Source organism: Apteryx mantelli, chromosome Z (assembly GCF_036417845.1).
Source record: "Apteryx mantelli isolate bAptMan1 chromosome Z, bAptMan1.hap1, whole genome shotgun sequence".
Classification (NCBI taxonomy): Eukaryota; Metazoa; Chordata; class Aves; order Apterygiformes; family Apterygidae; genus Apteryx; species Apteryx mantelli.
The window spans coordinates 43,708,057-43,730,951 of record NC_090020.1 but is presented as its reverse complement, the minus strand read 5'-3'; the positions used below and the strand labels follow the sequence as shown (position 1 = coordinate 43,730,951).

At 37.3% G+C, this 22,895-nt stretch overlaps 1 protein-coding gene across 1 annotated transcript in view; it reads right to left on the bottom strand.

Annotated features, from left to right (window-relative positions):
• The window catches only part of PGGT1B (protein geranylgeranyltransferase type I subunit beta), a 38,473-nt gene that overhangs the window by 10,244 nt on the left and 5,334 nt on the right, over nucleotides 1–22,895 (bottom strand). The window contains 4 exon segments of the mRNA XM_067315200.1: nucleotides 5,170–5,302; nucleotides 8,086–8,237; nucleotides 15,130–15,197; nucleotides 22,191–22,309. Of these exon segments, the coding sequence (XP_067171301.1) occupies nucleotides 5,170–5,302; nucleotides 8,086–8,237; nucleotides 15,130–15,197; nucleotides 22,191–22,309 (472 nt within the window).

Below are 22,895 nucleotides of genomic sequence, written 5' to 3'. Positions count from 1 at the left end.
AGCTGTTAAGTGTTCATCCCAGACCGTTTACTACGTTGGGATTTACAATTAGCTTGAAATTTTAATAGACAATAGTTGACCTTTGGCTGACTGGTGCCTATTTATTCACTGGCAGCAGCTGCTCTTTGGGGACGCGTGTGCATTAAAGAACCAGGGATATATGTTTGCTGCTTTGTCCTTTTTGAAAAAGGCCCAGGAAATTCCATGCAAAAGAAGCTCTAGGTTATTGCAACACGAAAGTTGCATAATTAAATACTATCCTCAGAAAGCGTGTAAATTTAGTTGAACACAATCTTCACTTCACACTCCAAACCCTCAAAGTTTCACAACCAGCTTCATTATCATCAGAATCACGTACTTATATTTGCAGAAGACTCTGTACTATACTAGAAAAAACAGATGCCTTAATTAAAAACTATTGCAACATCTCTACCTAAAAATAAATTTGAGGTAAACCAAGATATGTTGGCAAAAAATAGCCTTTAGAGTCTATGTATGCTGAGGTCATTCTAAATTTCAGCATTTTAGTGTCTGTTATTTTTTAATTAGTGATATATCTGACTTCTGAATATGAAAACCAAATCAGACCATGGCTTATGCCCATAAAAATTGTGTGATCAGAACTTGACAATTCCACTGACAAAAAACTAAATAGTATTGTTAAATATTTTTTAGTCACTGGGTAATAGAAGGCCATCATTCTGTTCTGTATGAAGATACAATTCTTTTTAATATAGTTAATACCAGAGTAAGGCAACACAACTATTTCATGTTCCAATCTTCCACTGTTCTTTATGTGCCTAACTATACAAGAGTCTTCACTATTTCATTTTTAGCAAAATTAAATCTGTCAAAATTCTGATACAGCATCACTATAGAGAATAAATTATAAAGAATAAGCTAACAATTCAGAAGCCTACTACAAAGATTACAGTGACTAACCAGTCATGTTACTCTCCATTCAAATTATTTGCACTTCACATGTACATTGATTTGCATAGCTGAAAAAAGTTTGTGAACTGACTTGTGCAGAGGTATAAAAGTGACTTTCATCTATTTGCAAATGATGATATGAGATGGTAAAACAAAACCACACCTTTATGTGAGAGCAGCTTACTACTGAACAATGCAATCTGTTTTGTTTTATAATTAATGGATGTATCAGAACAAGGCAACATTGTAGCAAAACAGGAAAAAGCATTTGCAAGAAAATCTGTAACAATATTCACTGTATAATCACACAAGCAAAAACAAATGAAATAAGCTCAAATAAAATTTATTCTGAAATATAAAACACTTGTATTTTAGGCTACTTTTAGCACTGTCTACAAAATCTTAATGACTCAGGCTAACATTCGTGGATCCCCCACTTCATTAAACAGAACCATTATGTGCATTACATTTGTTTAAGAAATACACTGCAGTATTTGGCTCATATGATAGAAAACTGAATTGGAATGCAATTTGAAGGAGGTCACTGGGGGGAAAAGAGACAAATGAGAGGAAAGAATGACAGCCACAGTGAAACAGCTTTCCACACAGGGCTACCATACAGCTGAGACTTCCCTGTACACATCTTTGACTCAGTGATTTTGACCAGGCGTTATTCAAAGATTGCGTGTATTTGCCCAAAAATGCCAGATGCTTTGCAACCCAGTTAGCACATGGAAGTACTGCTCTTGCCAAGCAGCTGCACAGCCAGAAAGCCCAGATAAAACCACTGCACATGTGCATACCAGCTCTGCAGTGCACTCACAGTAAACCAACACTTTTAAAAAGCATGAGTCCTACTGAACACAGTGTATAGTCGATCTACCCCCTAATTTACAGTAAACCTGGACAGAAATATAACACCCCTTGTTACACATCAGCTCATCCTAAGGGGCCTGCTGCCTGTAGCTCACTGCTGAACAAAGTTCTTTGGGTTCCTCTCCCAGCTAGCCAGAAGCAGACCTAGCCTTAATGATAAGCTGGTGTCTTCTGGACTTAGACCACGCCCAGACCACAATTTGACTTCATCAGTTAACTAGAGCATTGATATGGGCCTTCCCATGAGGTCTTTTCTGTTCAGGCATCATTTATTATTATTAAAAAAAGACAGGGTCAATTTTCCCAGCAGGAACACAGCAACTGGAAATTGCAGGCTCTAAGGCTCCACAAGCAAACCATAAATTCAGTTCAGGTTCACGGTAGACAGTGGATCTCCCATGCAATTTCAAAGCTCCAAACTTTCAAAAAAAGTCTACTTGCCTGCTCTGTCAGTGCCCTCATATGATGCTTTCCAGTTTTTGTCCCAGAAAGAAACAGTTGTTCCCTGCTGACTTAATCTTTTTGGTGCCACTTATTACTTTAGAGAACTCTGTCACACTCCACTTAATCATCTCATTTCCAAAATGAAGAGTCCTGGTATATTAAACACTCCTTTTACACAGCCCTTTCATACCTCTGACCATTCAACTCAACCTTCTTTGCACGTGTCCTAGCATTATTGTATCCTTTGGGACCCAGACTGCACTCAGGTGCACAAAATTCAAACTCACCGTTGGTGTGATGCACAGAACACCACAGTGAGGGCTTTATTCTTTGGTTTTGCTCTCTGTTCTTCTTTAATAATTGATTTTCCTTTTGTGTCTCTGTTAAGCCATCTGATTAAAGGCTAATCTTGGTAAACAAAGGCCCAGGGAGGATCAGAGGAGCAATGCTGGAGCAGGAACTCTCCTGACCTAATCAGTGCAAAGGGAGCACCCTGATGCGGCTGCTCCTTCAGACCATCAAAGGAGACGGGTTAAAGCATCATCCCTCATGTGAAACCCACCAAGAGGAGTCAGCCGGGAAACTCCCTCCCTGGAAACCCATGCTAGCTAACGGGGGTTATTGCCTACTGGGGTACAGGGCTCCTGAAGGGATGCAGAGGAAGAGAATTTCAGGATTGTATAAAACTTCCTATGGGGTGTTTTAAGCAGAACGCAAGGGTGTGCAAAACTTATTACGGGATGGTTAAGGAAAGCACCAAAGGTAGGAAATGGAGGATTCAAAGTGGATTAGCAAAGAACAAGCATGGGAAAATTGAGGGAAAAGGAGTTAAAGGGGCTGGTTGAGTGTGAACAGACTACTGGTTAATAATGTGTGTCTGACAACTGACTTTACTGCCATAAATAACTCAAAATTATTAGCAAACTACACTAGCTGCCCTCTCCAGTAAACTGGATAGCTGTGTCCATAAAAGGACAACTTCTTACCTTACAGTAGTTCAGGTTTGGTTTTGCTTTTAAAACTCCTGATGAGGTATCCTGTCAAACTGCTCTTAAAATCCAAGCGTTTGGCTATTCTTCACTTGGGTGCACCCATCTTTAATGTCTATACTGTAAATGCCACTATATTAAGGGAAATCATATTAACTTGTTCGGTTACCACATATTTTCAACTGTGTTGTGTCTTGCAGGACAGGAAAAAGAACGTAGCCACATTTTAACTTAGTTCACCAAGGTTAGCTATATTCCTAGACTATGCAAACACCACTTAGCTCAATGCTGCATGCATAGGGCATTCTAAACGCCGAATGCTGTTTCAAACTACACAACATATAAACAGACCGTATCCTACAGTAACTTAAGACTGAGAGCATGTCTATACCAAAGGGCAGAGCAGAAACATATAAACTAGGATTAAACAAGACAGCTTAGGCATTAAAAGCAAGGTGTGACAGTATAAAATTTTGTTCATACTCTTGGCTCCAATATGCAGGCTAATGTCATCAATGGACAGTGCCTGAATCAGAGTGACTGTAAATCTTATCAAAAAGAATATCTGAAGAAAATTACATCCCTAACAAGTCTATGGGTGGTCTGCCAGAAAGCTTCTTGCGATGTACATTAACAAATGCTTAAAGATCTAACTCTACCCCCCTAAAAACTAAACATAAAATAAAAACCAATTCAGACAAAGCCTGATTAATTTAAATCAGTTTTTTGCTTGTTGATCCAAATTATAACTGAAGTAGGAGATAAGTCTTTTTTTAGACTTATTTCTCACTTAAAATTTAACTATTGGTAATGACTACAACAACTTACTTACAGAAGAAGCTGTATGTCTCAAACTTGGCTTTTTTTCTGTGGACCAGAAGAGTTTACTATGTACATCTACTCACATTAAGGAATTATAGTTTTCAAACTTACTCTACTAATCATTTAATCTTTGAAAATGAAATTCATTTAATTAACAAAAGCAGTATTTTAAAAGCACATTTATTCATTAACTAAAACACCAGAAGCATGCTGGATATACTTATTAAAAAGTATTGCATCATTTTCATATTTAAACTAACTTACAAAGTAGCTTGGATGAACTGACTGTACATACTGAATTAATGAATTTCAGCATTTGCATATATTCTTCCTTGCCAAATGTCTTGGAAAATTTCATCTTGTGTCCTTTAAGTTTTTTAGAATCAATACAGATCATGTCTGACATTATTTGTAGTCTAATACCAGTTCTTCACCTTCTCTGAATCTGCAGCCTCCCATTATAGGAATAAATTGGTTCAGGTTAAGTATGTGCTCTCTTTATGCCTACTACCCAAACTGAAATGAAAAATAACTAAAAACCCTTTTGCTCCATCAAAAAATGAAGACAGCATGCACACAGAAAAAAATACATATACTAACATTTTGTTTTATTGGAAACATCTAATAAATAATTAATGAAGCGCACAACTGGAACACTTATTAAGTTTGAACTGATCTCAGTAATTAATTTTTCCTTTGATTCTGTATATCATTTAAAAAGCAGCACTAGAGCTAATTGAAATTTGAGGATTTATTAATGCAATGTTTTATTTATGCATTTTTTTAAATTGTAAGAAGTTCAGGTCTCAATGTTTAAAATAATGCTTTCAATTTTAAATTGAGTTTTAAAGAAGAAAGAACAGATTTAATTTAACTTATAGTGAGCATACACACAACAAAACTACAAATATGTTGCTAGTACACACATTCCAGTGAAAATATAAATGGAAAAAGCAATGTACTTTTTCATATTCAACCCACTAAAATAGGAAAAAAACCAAAATACTATAATATTTTAATTTGGATGGATGTATAGTCATAGTGAAGAAATAAAGCAATTACATTTCAAATGTGTTAAAGAAATAACTCTTTGAGAATAACTCACCATACTTCTTCTAACGTAGTCTATTGCTTTCTTTATATCCATGCCTGACCAGTTATCAAGCATGTAGCAGATGCAGGAAGCACAGTAGACAAATCTCATATCATTCTCACTTCCTTCCAGCACAGCACAGAAACTGAAAGAAAGGTTTCTCTCATTACACATTGTATGGCCTGTTACATCAGAAAATATGAGGAACATTTTAGGAATTGCATTATTTTTCCTTTCAAAATAAGTTATTCTAGTTATTCAGAGAAACAACACTACAAATGTAACCCAAACCTGCAATAGATTTTCTTTTCAGAACATGTGATTCTAACCAAGTCAAGCAAAATTAATAGAACTATTAGTATTTAGGGGTTTGGGTAACCTTATTTCTGGCAATGTCATGACCCTGGTCTTTATTTATCCGAAGATGTTGATGCCTATATTCTTTCACCTATCATCTTATACACTGCTGTATGAGTTACCATTATAACCATCTACTATTCTTAGCAGAATTCTTTGCTGCTCTAGAAATCTTCATAACTCGCATTGCTTTTCTGACTCACTTCAGGATCAGATTCCCATATATGTATAAATATAACTGTTATTATTACCATTTCTAATTTAAAAAAGGAAAATTACTTGCAATCCAGTTTTTGGTTTCTAATAGTTAAATTCTTTAAAAACTCTGAGAACATTTTAAAATTGTTTTATCTAGGTTAGATATGATCCTGTTTTCTTTAAGAGACCCTTAAAAAGAGGAGTGATACTATGATTTGCTTACTGGCAAGCCTCCACTTAGCTCAAAGAGCTAGTTAGAGGTTTTTTTTAAAATTAAGTATTTGCAAGAAGCTAGCACAACAGAATATTTGGTGGAGTCCTCCTGTCGGATCTCTACTCCAAAAAAAAAAAAAAAAAACAACAAAGTACTTCTGACATGAAAGAGAGTCTTTCAAGAACCACTGTGACATTCCCCCTTTGACCATGGGATCCAAGTATGCACTCCATATCTTCTTGCATACAAAGAGTCTCCAATATCTACTGGCAGACAGTTTCATCTCCACTAGTTCTCCATGGCTGCCAGGTCCTGGTTCGTGCAGCTCAAATGGAAATCCACTCCATTACTCTTTGGATATGGCAAAGGATGTTCAGGGGAACCAGGACACTACTTAAGATGTGCCAGTGATGTGGTTTACAACTTCACACCATCCTTAGGTGTCAATTGCCCTGTATGTTATCCAGACACTTCAGATCACATTAAAAGTTATGAATGAATGCATGTATGTACATTTTTGCTTTACCTTGAGTTAAAGAGACAATATAATTACTTTTTTTTTTCTTTTTAGTTAATAGAAGACAAGGGTGAAGAAATAAAAACTAAGCATAGTATACTTATACTAGGGTTACACCAGGAAAGTTTCTCTTTCCCTTATTCAGCTCACTGACTATTTCCACCCAGACAAGATGTTAGGACAAATTCTGGGTTTTGTACATTCTTCCCTTGGATGCAGTAAAAGCTCTTTTCATAGGTATGAAAATGTCTGTCATACTAGGAGTTGACTCCCACCCAAGTAACAATTCTACCCCAGAGAGGTGCAAAGCACCCTCCTTTCCCTCTGGTGGCTAGCTGGCACTCTTCGACAACTTACACTTAATCCTGTACTTTAATCAGTCTGTACATTAAAACCATACATGATACAAATGTGCAGAACAGGTTAACTGCACGTAGTTTGTTATTGCAAACAGGCATGATGGCAAGCAATCACTTCAAGATGCTAGTGGGTTTGGCACAGCTCATGCCCACTCCTTCCTCTTGGATATACTGTGACAACAGAAACGGCTCAGCATGCAACAGGAACGCATCCAGCAGCAGCACAGACACCCCTATGTCCTTGAAGATGTTTCTGAACTCAGGCAGACTAACAAATACACTTATACATATCTGTATGCATACATTAGACCTTGGCCCATTAAGGTCATTCTGTGGCTATATATAAGAAGAAATTGTACGTCATTCTATTCCTAACTTCCATTTAGAATATTCTGGAGTTTTGTTTTGTTTTTTAATGTAACATTGCATTTTGAAAGGTATATTCCATAAAAAAGGTTTTAATTATAGAAGACTTCTAAGTGATACAAAGCCTTTCAACCAAAAGCTTTCAGCTTACTTAGCTTTCACAGCTATTAAATGGAGAGAGACCAATTTAATTATGAAGTGAAATAGAATTCCTTCAGGAATAACATTTCTATAATTACGCATTTCTTAAAGTACTTTTAGAAATGATATTCAGTAAAATCTAACTACACAGGCAGATCACGTGACCTATCAGAAGTTTCATTAACTACCAGCTCCAGCCTACACAAAAATCAAACAAAAGCAGATCAAGGGGGAAATGTGGTAATCTTAAAAAATGCATGCAAAAAGGATGAATTGTACAAAGAAGTTTAATATTACTATACTTATAGTAGAAGTTGTATATAGGCTAATTCATCCTGCTATATTAATGTTCTGAGTGTCTCCAAACTAAAGCTCACGCTCCCACAAAGCAGAGCAAACGTCATCTTAATAGTGCTCCAGGGCCTTGCAAAACCAGACAATATGAACAGAGAAAATCTCACTTATTTGAAAGATACAACAACAACAAAAAGAACTATCCCCAAGACCCAAGCCAAACCATTAACTTTCCGAGAGTATGTATCTATAGCTGTAAGCAAACAATCATTGTTCAACATGAAAGCAAATCTAGATACAAGGTGCTGTTCGGTACCTGCGAAGTGGCATGTGTTCTATGGCTGATCTCCACCAAAACATCTTCTAATAGAAAGAAAATATTACACCACTATTTTCATAAAAACATGTGCACTATGTTTCATTCCACACTTAGGTTTTCCATTAACCTTCCAGAGGGTTGTAAAACATAAAATATGATTTACCTTCCATCCTCCAGCTGGAGAGCTCTCAGTCCTTCCAATAAGGCATCTTTATTTACTCGACTTAAATCATCTCCAAGAATAACCAGACATGACAGACCTGTGTAAGTCATTGCAATATGCCCACTATCATAGGGATGAGATATACCAGGACCCTAAAAAAAAGAAAAAGTTTTTTTGAAACATCATAAGACCTTATATCACAGTCAAATACTCCCCCCCCTTTTTTTTTTTAAAGTTTTAAGAGTTAAGCAAAGTTCATTTCCCTTCACGAATTATGGTTAAACTGAAGGCATCCCACTGAACTTCTCTAAACGAAACTAACTTACTGCACAGCTCTGATACCCTTGTAATCAGCTGGTCAGTGGGAAGCTTTGGAACAAGACTGTGCCAAGACTGATATTTATGCAAGATTTAACCCCCCCCCCCAAAAAAAAAAAATCAGATGTGCTCAACTATAAGTTTATCCTGACACCCTACTGGGCATTAGTTTCCTGGCAGCAGGATGAGCTTTCTGTTAAATAGCCATACCTCTAGAGGGTCCTTCTGCAAAGATATTAGAACCTAATTATCTACAAGTACAAAAGCATGAGAGAGATTATTAGTAAACTCTCTGTCAGTTGAAGGGAAAGCAAATTAACCCCTCATCCACCTTCATCTGTATTTTAAAATAACGAGGGCTTACACAGAGTATTTATGTAAAAAATAAAGTCAACAGGAAAGCTAAAATGAGAGCTAAATGATGACTAGTCACATGATACAAATCATGAAATGGGGAAATGACTGATGTGTGCTGAATGTATTTTTTTTCCTGCGGTATTTTATAGGCACATCCTGGACATTAACACAACACAAAACACATGTAACAAGATGACTTTAGATACTTCGGATGGATCAGTTCGGAACTGAAAGATTTTTTTTTTTGATAAAAGAGCTACTTCTGTGCTGAGCAGCAGAGACAAATGACTTTCTGAAACACATTTTACTAGGATTATGTCAACTGCCATTTTTACTTGCAACTCATTAAAAAAACACACATGCAACAAGCAGTATAAAAACAAGTTAAATGAAATTATGTTGTATTTTTCAGGCCAAATCATGCTCGTTTCCCAAGCCAGAGAGCTTTATTTCAAATAAGCACCTAGGAGAGAAGTACCTATTACCCACTAAAGAGCAAGGAACTCTTCTCCCACTAGGGAATCAAACACAGATGGGGAAGGGAGGCAGCAGCAGCGTGAGAGTGGCTGCAATGGTACTGGCAAAGCTCCAGCTACGCAGCAGAAGGGAAGCAGGCAGTGCTGAGCACTGCAGCCCTCCGCTCCCTTGATTCCCACCGCGGCCCTGTCCTGCTCCGGGCTCTCCATTGAGAAGCAGGGCACAAATCTCAGCAGCAGCGGTCGGCTCCTGCGCCAGTGCTGCCGTCAGTCGCACCTCCCTGCTCTGCGCACCCCAGCCCCAGCCCCACTGCCCCAGGGCATGCATGCTCCTGACACAAAACAATCCCCTCTCCCCTGATAAAAACAGTACCAATCACTACAATAGCTATACAAGGTACACATTTCATCTTTTCCATGCAAACATTTCAGCATGTAGAGGTAACATACTGTTTTTCCAAATACAGGGTTTCAGCAACCCCAGAGGCGTATAAAACTTTGCAAGTAGGGTAGTTTCAGCAAAGAGCACAAACTACACCTTTATGGTGCATACAACACAAATGGAAGTGAGCGTTGGCTGTACATACTATCATGAAGTTCACAGCTACATTAGTTGTGCAATCTTCCTCTTCCATCTTCGAACACCACACCAATAGTTAGGTACAAGTAACGCAGAAAGGACTATTAGGATGCACACCTAAAGAGCGATTCTCAAACATGTCATCATACAGGGAAACAGGGAGGTGGTCTCAGCATTTGAGAATAGCTGCTGGTAGCTCACACAACTACCTTTACTGCTAATAGTTTTCCTTTATCCTGGTATTATCATGTGGCAAGTAATTCAGTTCTTTATATGGAAAACTGGTATATTGGTAGATATTTTGATATGTAATTACTAAAAAAGCCTGTGGAAGTGACAGAGGGACAATATGATGGTATGCATCCAAAGTCTTGAGAAGATTCATTTTAGAGCCCCAAACCCCAACATATATGGCCAGTATTCAAATAAAATTAAACACAGAAGATTCAGAACCAAGATCACAGAAACTATTACAAGGCGTACTCACAAAGGCCAAGATGAAATTTCAAATGTAAATTTACGGTAGGGTTTGGGAGTTTTTGAGGGCCTAACAGATCTTTGTTCACCATACACAATTTTTTTTATATAAAACAAATATAGTAAATATATTATTGCAGAAGAATTATACATTCTGTCCCTTAACCAGAATTGTTCAAATATTAAATATGCTAGAATGCACTTATCTCTTAGTCTTCTCTAGGCTCCATGGAATTATTTCAAGGTTATCACAATACTCCTTATCACACTTCATGTATGTGCCTACACACACCCCAACATACATTTCACACACTAATTCAACAAAAACATCTGAGCCTGAACAACAGAGTTTCTTTGAGGGGACATCGATCAGAAGAACTGGACATTCCAGATAAAATCCTTTACATTTCTTGCATATAAAGAGGTAAAAATTAAACGAGAACTCAGAAATTGCAGAAACTGGCCCTGTGACAATTTGATGCCAAAAAGCAAGACTGAAATGGCTTTTTCAATAGGAAAAGATATCTTACAAAACCTTTGAGACTTGTTGTTAACTGCCAGTACTTCTAAAATTTGTGTGGATGGGAGGAAGCCTTTCATGATAAGTAACCTTAGCCTATGGCCCCATTACATATATGTACACTCTGGTATTGAGCTAGATAATGCTTTTAGTATTTAAAATATGTTTCAAAATTGTCTAACAACATTCCTTTATCAATATACAGAAAAAATGCTCATATGCACTTGAAGGACTAATTTTTGCTTTTTTTTTTTTTAAATGAACCATTAAATTTCAAATCTACATAGACAAATATGAAGCCTCCTCACAAGCTCCAACTGCTATCTCTGGCATAGGCCTTGGAGTTCTTTCAAAAAAACCCAACAACAACAAAAAAACAACTAAACAAAAAAGCAAACAAAACCAAATCCCAATCAAAAAGCCCCCTTCAAGGATGTCTAGAAACATGCTGCATTCAAACTGAAAATTTCTACTTTTGTACTTTTGATATTACAGAGGTGAGTATTTAAGGTAAAAATAAGATTAGGTACTGAAATGCAATATTTTTCCCCCCATAAAATGATGTTTTCTAGTACAAGTGCACTTTTTTTTTCTAAATGGAGATTAAATGAAAGACAAACACTTGAGCTACAAGACTCTTGACTTTTAAGTTTCTTTACTTATGTTGAATATCAAGGGTGCTTAAACATTACATCTATTTAATAAAAAAAACCTGTTGTTAAATTGCCTCTGCTATGTAGGACAAAGTAATTCAAACACTGTGTAAAAGTCTGCTCTGAATTTATCAAAGACACTATAGTCAAAGCAACTGATTTTTAATGGGCACCTTCAGGCTTGGTTAAAAGAAGTTTCTTCTCAAGGTCTACACTATGAATAAAGCCTACTTTTAGTTAAATTGCACTCTTTCTGCTTCATAGACACTGCAGACCAAAGGCACAGCAGCAATAACTAATCAAACTGTCAGGCCAGGCATAAAAAAAGTCCTTGCTGCCATCACCTCAAACAGTGATAGTCCTTCACAGGCCAAGGGCACAGAGGTAACCAAAATGAAGTTATTTTAAGAATGACAGCAGTTACTTCTTAAAAATTAGCAGCGAGAAGGGTGTTAAACTACAGATGGATGGTTAAACCCTTAGCTTAAACATCCCCAAGAAAGCAATGTAAGCCGCTAGGGTTATGCCTATGTTAAGGAGCGATGCAGAGCAGCAGGCGGGGGCTCGAGAAGAGAGCAGTGGGTGCTGTGGCGCCAGGCTCCGCTCAGCACACGCCAGACCGGGTGCTGGCCGCAGGCTGCTCCGCGGCCTGACTGCCCTACAACAGCTGGGTTTCAAAAAGCTGTCTTCTCACCTGGCATCGGTGTCACAAACATAGATGATTTCAGCCTTGAGAGAATACAATGTTGTACTGGGAATACAAAACAGATTTTTATTTTTCCCAGCAAAAACATCCCAGTTACTTCCAGCAATCTTTCTAAAAAAGCGCTAGGCACTGGCTTTCAATCTAGCCCCTAAAATTGATTTGTAACAGTTTAAATAGATTTAAAAGACCCAGTCCTGTTTGAAACAGTAAGGACACTGTTAACCCCTAATTTCAAAAGCCAGTTTAAACTCTAGTACTAAACACTAAACCTGAGAGACCACAGAAGCTGGAGTAATTTCAGAAGATAATAGTTTTCTAATTTGAAAGGACTCGTGTTTAAATGCACTGACAAAAGTAGCACTCTCAGCCTTCATTTACCATCAAGTCTGTTAAGACTTGTCAAAGCTGTGTGGTGAGTGGTCAAGGTGATATGTTTTTGCTACATTTTTACTACCGCTCCAAAGACCTGCATAGTCACTACCATGAAACACTAAAAGGATAACAGTTACAAAAACACCAGAACAAATGAAAAATCCTGGTAACATTTAATAGAGTTGGGAGAGTCTAATATATCCCTTTCCTTTTTTCTATTATTTTCAAGCATCCCTAGTGACAGAAGAGCTTTGGCTAGCTCCAGTATGGCACTTTCTCATGGTCCAAAAATGAAATCACTGTAGCGGCATGGAATAAGTAACTGCCAACTCAAACCCAAAAAGCTTACAGGCTTTTTTTTTATTATTTTTTTTAAAGACACAGATTTAATTGACCACTTTTAAATGACGAACAAAGAAAAACAAGATCTTAAATATAACCCAAAGTCATCACAGCAGATTTCCAAATTCTTCCTTCTTTGAGTCATTTCAGAATATTTTAAGGCAACAACTCTGGAAATATTTAAAACTTTGTGTGTCAATAAATCAAAGTAGATCTGATCCTTTTAATGTAGTTGCAATAAAAAAGTATTATGATGCTTGAATAAAAAGTATATCCATCTGCAAATAGTTTTCTAGATATAACAACTTTGTAAGTTATTTCCACAGGTTACATGATTCTACCCTTTGTCCCCTCTACAGACTGGCTAACAGGTCATGAGACACTGATGGGCTGCAACACATTTCCTGAAAAGAGAGTATTTATATCTGAAGCATGTACTACTGGAACCTGAGTGTTAAATTAAAACACCAGAAGTGCTGTCAAGCTATAATGACACTTTTCAGTTCTTTTGGACTTTTCATTACCTAAGGGCTCTACAAAATCTCAGAACTATATGCAAAACTCATTCTTCAAGCTTTATGCAACGGGGACAAGTTTCCAAAAAGCATATATTGATTTAATGTATTACATTACATAGTACTGACCCAGACCTTTGAGGAAACATGGCTAACATGGTAATATTTTTGTTACCTCGCTTTGGTAAGATTGTGTGTTTACTCATCTTATAATGCAGCTATACCACAATAATAGCATTACACCCTCTACTTCTTTAGGTGACTGTTATCAAAAAGAAGACTACTAGCTTTCTTCCAAGTAAAACCCATCTTTAATTTTTTTTTACGACCATACTGAAATTATGGTCTGCTACTTTCCATTTAAGCTTTATTTTTAATAAAGCATTCCAACAAGTCACCAGTAGAGATCCCAAATACTTTCAGGTTTTGTTTTCAGCGAACATTTTCCTTCTTTCCTTCAAGCTCAGTGGGTGGTAGGATTGCCACTGAGGTTAATTCCAATTAAAAGAGATGATGAATTCATCTTAGTACTACAATCAGAGCTCACTGCAGACACCATCTGTAGTGTAAAAAGAGATAAATACCAAAGCAAACCAAGAGGCAGATTACCTTGCCTGTCACATGTTGCTGTAGCACCTGGTGTAGAGATGTACAAAATCCTCTTCACAATTACTTTTTCCCTGTTATAAAGTGTAAACTATGAATATTACTGCTGTGAATACTTGGTTGACTTGCTATGCAAAAAGGGGCAATAATTGGTTATTATTCTAGTGTAGATTAACATTCCCACAAGATACTCAGAAACCTAAGGCTGTGCTGTTAAAGTAAATAAAAACGAGGTCAAAACAGGTTGCTGTACTATCCTCATACACAAGCTAGTTCAAGCATTTTTACACTCAGCTACAGTCATAACCATATCAGATGTCCATCCTCACTTTCAATTTTATATCCAATATTAATAAATATCTAAAATCCTCTTGCTGTCTCTCCTCTAGAAATCAAATACTTGCAGAGAGATGTTTCATTTACTCTTTATTAGTGAGGTGATCAACCTTTTCATTCTCAAACACAGCACAGAAATTCTGTATCTTTTACACAATCCCTCCTGCACACTGGCCCCTATTTCTTCCAACCACACCAGACCTTCTGTATCATTAGCAGCCTTTGCTCATCTCATTTCTTCCCAGCGTTAATGGCATCCTCTTTTCCTGTAGACTTTAATTCTCCTGAACCTCAGTTGCATGCCTGAAAAGCATCCTCACTTATCATTTTCCACCACAAACTGGGATGAGCAGAACCTTGCCTATGTTTGAGTGAATACAAAGTCCAATCAAACATCCCATGAGTCCAATCATTCATCACATGAGGAGGAATACTGAAGAACAGCATGCCCTCCACCACCTCATACACAGCAATTCTGTCCTTCTCTTCCAGGTCCACAGACGGTTCTTGAGCTGGAGAAGTTTCCCCTCCCCAGGCACAGATCAGAGCAGGGGAGAGTGCACTGAGACAAGCCACAACTTGTACATCACTTTCTTCACTGTCGTCTGTACACACAAGCAGGACCATTTTAAGAGTACTGTACTATAAAAGCTCTTCAAATGTTTCAGTATATCAATAGAACAGAAAACTCTGTCTCCCATGTTTTCCACAACTCTGCAGTTAATACAATAAAGACAGAAGATCATTTACTGCCTAAATGAAATTTCTTCATTACACTTAACTAACCTTGGATGGGTTGAATGGCATCCCTAAATATGAAGAGCCTCTGAATCCACAGTGATTCAAGTTTGATCCTAGAGAAGGAAGAAAGATAAAAAGTCAGCTGATTTGCTTTGCTGAAACATTCATTATAAACTGCAATTCTCTAGCCAAGATCAAGTCCTGTTAGTTCAGCATCACTCACAGTACAACCAGAGTTTGCACGTATGTTCCTTTCAGCATGTTCCCTACCTCAGATTGTTATCATTCTGAATGGGAAAAAACAAACAAACTGGATCCTGGTGTAATGACAAAGCAAGAGATTATTTTATTTGGTGGAAATATGTTCAATGCTCATACCAGTATTGAACTTTTTTTTTTTTTTTTTAAAAACGGGGAAGAAAGAGAGAGAGAGAGCAAGAGGGAGAGAAAAAGAAAGAAAGAGAGAGAGATTGACTGATTTGACTGATTATTTCCCTGGAAAAATGCCCAGAGTTAACAGATTTTTTTCTTCTCTACACTTCTGCCTAGTAATGCCGTCTGTTCCTAAGCAGAATTGTTTTAAGATATTTTGCAGCATGTAAAAAGACAAACAAACTGTCTGCAGTTTTAAGCCAGTACTGATTTAATGTGATACTGTCAGAATGAAACAGTTAATATGACATTTTTAATGAAGCCATTCCCCTCTCTCACTCAAAACACATGTACAAGAACATGTTACCAATCAGACATTTCTTCCAGTAATTCAGATGTGATTCTTTTTTTAATGTGCCACAGTATCTGAGCATGTATTAGAGGAGGGTGTACCACATTCTGTCTAGCACTAAGTATAAGTTTCCAGGGTTCAAGTTTGCTTCTGCACTGCAAAAGCTCAACTGCTTCACTCCAGAGCCTCCAAAGGTACAAGAGCTCTAATTCACTCATTCTCTCCCCATTCCCTCTTACCTCCCCCTTTTTTTTTTTGCTCATCTTCAGCCTTGAATCTAAAAAGTCTCATGGAGATAAGGAAAACTTGCACCAGATTAACTGAACAACAATAGTTATAATACTGAAAGCCCTAAAAAAGATCACTGTGCAATGTGGTACAGCAATCCTGGTGTAATTAATCAACATAGTTACTTCTAGTTTAAAATACATTCTGCAGATAGGCAACATCTAATTTAGACCCTCACATCGGTCTAAATATTTCAGTGATGGTAAAGCGCACAAGTTTTTCTAACAGACAAGTCTTTGGATCTAATCTCCATGGAGTGAATTATCATTTAACAGAAAAAAAAGTGCAATCCCCACTTCCCCACCTTTTATCCTAAAAAAAAAAAATAAAAATAAAAAAAAATAAAAAAAGGTAATGACTCTACAGGTGTAATGAAGGTCAGTTCAGCATACACTAGAAGTTGGTATCCTATAGCAACAACGAGAAAACAGAGTATCTGGATTTGTAGATAAAAAATAATACATAACTGTGATATTTTATTGTAACCTAAATCTTTTCAGCAAAGAAATTTTGCCTGTTAGTTGCTGGAGTCAAAGACCCTATTTTTTGTGTTGCAACAGATTCTGAAAAGCACAATAAAGATTAGGCTTAAGCAGTTCCTGAAGGACTCTGTCAAAAAAGCTTCATAAAATGAAACATGATATAACATGAATGAACCAGTAAAGAAAAAGAAAAATTAGAAGTCCTATTTCTTAAATACCAATTTTCCTAACCGACATTGTGAAAAAAGCACTGTTTTCAGAAAAAAATAATGCTTATCAAACACGCTTACAAAAGCTACAAAATACACCTCAAAAAGGCACAAATGTGGAAATCCTTCACCCAGAAAACAGTCATAAGTCTACCAGTAGATAGCTACCGGTGCATAATCTCCAAAAAGAAGCAAAATTTCTTCCCCTCCACATAAAAGAACTTTGTCACTAATGCCCAGGTAAGAGATGTTTCCTAGAGTTTCAGGATTACAAGTGAATTGCTAAATTGATAGTTGCAGTTCTTGACTTTAAAAATAGAATGTGGAGCTGGTAAAGGAAGCGCTAAGCAGGAAGTGAAAACAGCTCATTTCTAGCCATACGATCCTGGCACACTGATGTCATGTCTTAATTTTTTTTTTTTAGCTTCTTGTAAGCACAAGTCCAACTCTAAAGGGGAAATATTTATTTAATGAAAAAGCCCTTTCAGTTTATGCACATCACCTCACTTGCTGTGAAGTTGGTTTTACTGTTTTATGGAAGGTACTTGTGCTTATCTCATGTAATAGCTTAGCAGGGCTAATCAAACTCTTGCCCACTTTGCTGAGCTGCAAACAGCCAGTGAGGATCAGATATATCACTAAAAATTAAGCAAATTCCAGAAACATACCCTAATTAAAAGGATAATAATCAGAATTAATGTCCCGTGTAAAAAATTGCTGAAGTGATGACTTCAGCACCTGCATAGTCAGTTGGAGCATCAAGTATAAATGCAGTTACGAAATGGTACCACCTAGCGTTCACTTTCAGTTAAGCATATTTAACCACTTTCTGAATGAGCTCAAAAAATAGCAATAAAAGTTTTATCAATTACTGTATGACTGTTTCAAGCTGAACAAGGAACATCCAGAAAAACCTGTCATATTTGACAACAGAATTAAATAAATTTGACCTGTTTTCCAAAGCAAGAGACTCCACATTTACACCAAAAGCTGAGACTTTACCTTGAAGAAAGCCGTATTATGCACGTGTAGGCCAGACAGCCCTTAAGCTTTATAACAGAGCTCTAAGTGATGGCCGTAGGAGGTTTACCCGAGGATCGTTTTTGTTACAGAAAGAACATTTTTGTTATGTGACTTTTACGATTGACGGGAAGAGTGGTAATTTTTACCACTACTTCTTCCCCTTCAGGGTACCTACGTACTCCTCTGGCTTCTAGGCTTTTCTTATTTTGCTAAGTGCAGGAGCAATTTTACATATGCCATTAAAAGCTTAAAATACAAGGAAAAGTCATAGCTTTAACATAGGTTGACACAGTTAGCATACACAGATAAAGATGAGCAATTCTTACTGAACTAAGGCTAAAAAATAATTATTCTTATAAACCAAAGCACTGGGATGTGCACAACAAGCATTGTTACCAATCTAAACTCAAACTTTGACAGAACGAAGTTTTAGGTCCCTGGCGCAGAACAGTGATTTTCAAGCAGCTGTGCACAGACCCTGGGGGTTCAAACCAGAAAACGAAAGCTGTCTCAGCTTTACTTGGGGTGCAGTTTCTTAGCACAGCAAAGCCAGTGAAACATCCAGCTGTCAAAGTATGAGATCTCACTCCCTCTCCCCCAGCGGGCTCTGGCACTTGTACCCCCAGTGGGCTCTGGCACTTGTACCCCCAGTCAAGTCTGTTCACCAAGGCAACAGAAAGCTAACCGTTCTGATAGATAAATAAATACATGCTTTTCTGCCAGTTAAACAAGTCAAACGCAGAAGAGTCAGACAGTGGCAGTGTTGCTACAGGGGAGGACAGCAGACGAGTATGACCAAAGAACCAGCCTCCATTTTCTGTCTATAACTAGATTACTTCAGTCCAGCGCTCTGAATTCATAATCTTTCAAAAGTGCTGAACTGGTCTTCAGCTCAAAGCTATCATTTCTGGTAAGACTTGTAAAAGAATGTGGCCCCCTTCTCTGCAAAAGGAAGAAAAAAGAGGTTTTTTCAAGATTTCAACATCCTTCTAAAAGGAAACACAGTGAGGTGTTACTACGAGGAACACACAAAACAATCACATGCTATCAGCTGTGCAACTAAGCAGAGCATTTACCAAACAGGAAGGAAAAGCAGCAACAGTCAAATGCTATGGAAGTTAAAGCCAAATTATTTTGTAGGAGCTATAGAAGACAGAGTCCTTTCAAATAAGCAGAAGACACCAATGAGACCAAGCACCCAGCAAAGACTGTTAGGTTTGAGAGGAGCATCAGCTGGCATGTGTGACATGGCTGTTCTCTCCCTCTAATGACAACCTGTATTAAGTCAGTCTCTAAAACACTTGAGCTGACATCAATTACGTTATCTAAAGGATATTACTTTTTTGAATCTCTCATGTTTCATAGTTACAATAAAACCACAGAAGAATTCAATCTATCCTGATGGACCTCAATCTTTAGCTTCCTTTAGCGTATTTCATGTAGGATCACAAACTATATTTTTGCTTTCTTAGTCAGCTAGAACAAGATCTCACCATTTTGCTTTCATGAACTTCAGTTTCACATAAAAATTTCAAAGGCTGCAAACCTTTTAATTGCAGGCTATATTAGCACATCCCATTCTGATACATACAAACATGCTACTTACTACTACCACAGTATATTTTGCGAGTATATGTATTCTAAGCATCAAATCCTGAATTTTCTACCAACTTCTACAATACCCTACTATAATAGTTATTGGTAAAAGTAAACTGAAATTAAGTTTGTAGAGTATCAATTGTTCTGTCTCCTATCCATTGGAAGCCTACTGTAAGACAGCAGTAGTTCTCAAAATAATCTGAACTTGCCACCTTAAAAAAGTGCCTTAAGTAAAACCAAGTGAAGTACTACTGATATAGAAGCTTTGGAGACAGAAACATGAACAGCAGAGGATTCTTCCCCCCCCCCCCATCCCCCAAGAATTCCAGGAATTCTTTTTTCTTTCCTTTTAAGAATTCATTCAATGACTCAATCAAAAAAAAGAACCAAGATGCTCTAAAAATATATTTCAATCCAAAATATAAGTCCATTAGTTTTCAATGCTAGAGCCAAAAGTAATGAAGACTTATATCAAATGCAATGTTGTTACTTAAAGCAAGATTATTGGAATTTCATCATTCCAAAAACTACACAATACAACAGTGTTATAATTTAAATGCTTAAAGATCAGTTTTTCCCAGAAAGAGAAAGATATCAGCATGCATGTCAAAGAAGCTGCAACAGATGATTAAAGTGAAGTAAAATCAGATTTTTTTTCTAAGAAAGATTCTGATGCATCAAGCTAGCAAGTATTCCCTTTAACTAGATATGTACAACCATCTTGAAACCAAAGGCCTCGGTGTTGCTGTCTACCATAGTTTATCTACGTCTTCGGGCATGCCAAAAGATGGAGTCAGAGCTCTGCTAGTGGCAGGCTGTCAACAAACATCACAAGATTAAAAAACAGACAGTCAGGACATTTTATTGAAATCAGACGTAACAGGAGGTTGTGCACTCCTTTCTGAATATTTAGTCATGGAGCATCCAATTTGTTGCTCTTAGTATCATTTACATTTTAATCATCTATTGTCCACCAGATGAAGTAAAAATGGAAAAAAAAACCCTAAAATTTTAGAGGTCAAGTGCCAAGATGAAGAGTGGCATTATTACCGGAAGGAATAGAACTTAACCAAAAAAAAAGAGTTCTTATGAGATGATATAAAAATACAGGATTGGAGGGAAGGTTGGTCTGCTGGTGAAAAGAAATACATTATTTATAAGCACAGAATGCACTGCCACAGGGAGGCACCCCCTACAAAAGTATTCTCCAGTAACTGTATGATGGGAAGAGCTCGTCCTAGCTGTGCCCCGAATCTTTAGCCTCCACATCTGCAAGCTGAGATTGGTACTGTCCTCCCTAGAAGAGCCTTAACAATGGGACTATCTCCAATATTGGCTAGGCTGGGGGAGAACTTACAGAGAATTTCAGCATACTATCAAAGACAAACAAAAATGCCTATTCAAATCCCTCTTCTCGTGAAGCTGACTGTTCTATCAGAACACATTCCCGAAGACAGGGATAGAGATCAAGAAGTATGCAACTCCTAAAAACAAAGAATGTACACATGGAAAGTTTTCTTAATGTTAAGGGACAGGAACCTTCTCATAATTAAAAGAGCTGTAGGAGCAATTATATGATCTAAACCCATTAATTTTCTATAATCAGTCCTGAAATACAACCCAAGCAAAAAAATCTATTAGATAGAGCTAATGCCTGGTGTGGATCTGAAGGTTTGCAAGTTGCCAGACTAAGAAATGGGTTCTTTTTATAACTGTAAAAATCAAGCATCAGCAATCTTGACTTCCACATGTTCACTTCATAAAAATGCTTTTATTTCCTAAAACTGCTTTTAGGGAAGAGACCTAATTTGTGGTATATGATTAGACATTATAAGGAAATACATGATTTTATTTCTACAACCATCCAACATCAAAAGCACTTTGCACTTTCATGATTTTATAGACAGACACCTACAATTACCTCTTCTCTGAAGACCAGCCTGGAGCTATCCCACACCAGCACTTAACGTGCCAGTACCTCACGGCACAGAGCTGCCTTACCTGCAGCCCCCTCCCTCCCACTCCCCCTACTGCTGTTAGCCACTCACCTGAGCCACCCCAGAAGAACGCCAGTACCAACAAGCCCACAGAAATGGCACTTCCCTTGGCTTCTGTTAAGCTGCCTGGAGAGGGCCACTTCTTTTGAGCTCCCTCCCTAACCTGGATTTATTATGCATGTTCCAATCTGAAGACAGTTGGGATAGAGCAACAGTATTACTCCCTTCTAAAAACATTAGGCAAATTTAACCATCACAGATCCAAAGAATAGATTTTTCATTATAAAGTGGGAACTGTGTTTATCTCTTTTGCTTCTTCATCTTACCCCTCCTTTTTTTCAAAAGCTGTTCCGTATAGCCACACCTGTGCTCATACCTCCTGGCATGGCTATAATTGGTGGGAGTCAATATAATTATTAATAGACTTGTAATGCTTATGTGGCATATGCGTTTCTTTTAGAAACAGGCAAAAAACTTATCTGAGAAGGTTTTTGAAGGTGGAACTTCAGTAGTATTTTATATTGTCTTATCTTCAAAGTCATTTCATAACTTCAACTTGAATACATAAAAAAGCAAAACTAATCCCTTCTTCTAGCTTTATTTCTTTAGAGGGATCTATTTCTAGGAATTGTTAGACATACTGCCATCTGAAATTATCACGACAGCACCTCAGGAAGGTCAAGCTTGTATTTTGCAAAAACCAAGAGCCATACACTATTCCCCAGGTGAAAAGCAAAAGTAAAGATGTTAATATCAATTAAAAAAAAACTAAAAACTCACTCACTGTCTTCTGTGGGAAGGACCTGCAGGGAATAAATCCATTCTATTATATCATCTTTGTTCACCACATCTAAGGAATCCAACATATCCAGACCAGAGAGTGCGAAAAATGCAATTGTCAACCTAAAAGAAAAAGATAAGACTTACACTTCCCACCATAAATATCATGGGGAGATTAACAAACGGTTGCAGAAACAGAAATATCTGAATTCTCAGCCTGTAGAGCGGAGCAATACATTAAGTTTAGCTCAAAAAACATTAAATTTATCTACTGGACAAAATTATGTTCTTTATATTTTAAACATTTCTCTGTCTCAACAAGACTCTTCATATAAGCCATGTCTTTTTTTATATGGTAATGAGATGCCAATTCAGACATTAGCCTAAGGGTCTGTTTATCTGAAAAAGACACTACAAGGTAAACTATGTTATTAACTTACTAACTTATAAACCAGTTCTCTGTGATGAATTCTTACATGAACAATCTTATAACCATGCAGTAAGTGCAAGGTAACACTGAACTGAAGTAGCTGCTTCTCAATGCGTTCTAAACGCAATTTCAGATGCTTAAAAGTTAGGTGTCAAATAGCAAGGCTTCCTTTATAACCAATGAATGGAGAAATAAACACACAGGATGAATTACTGCACAGAGATACTTGTTTCTTGTCCTTGAGTACAAAGGAGCCTGGGTGACTACCTTAATTAAACA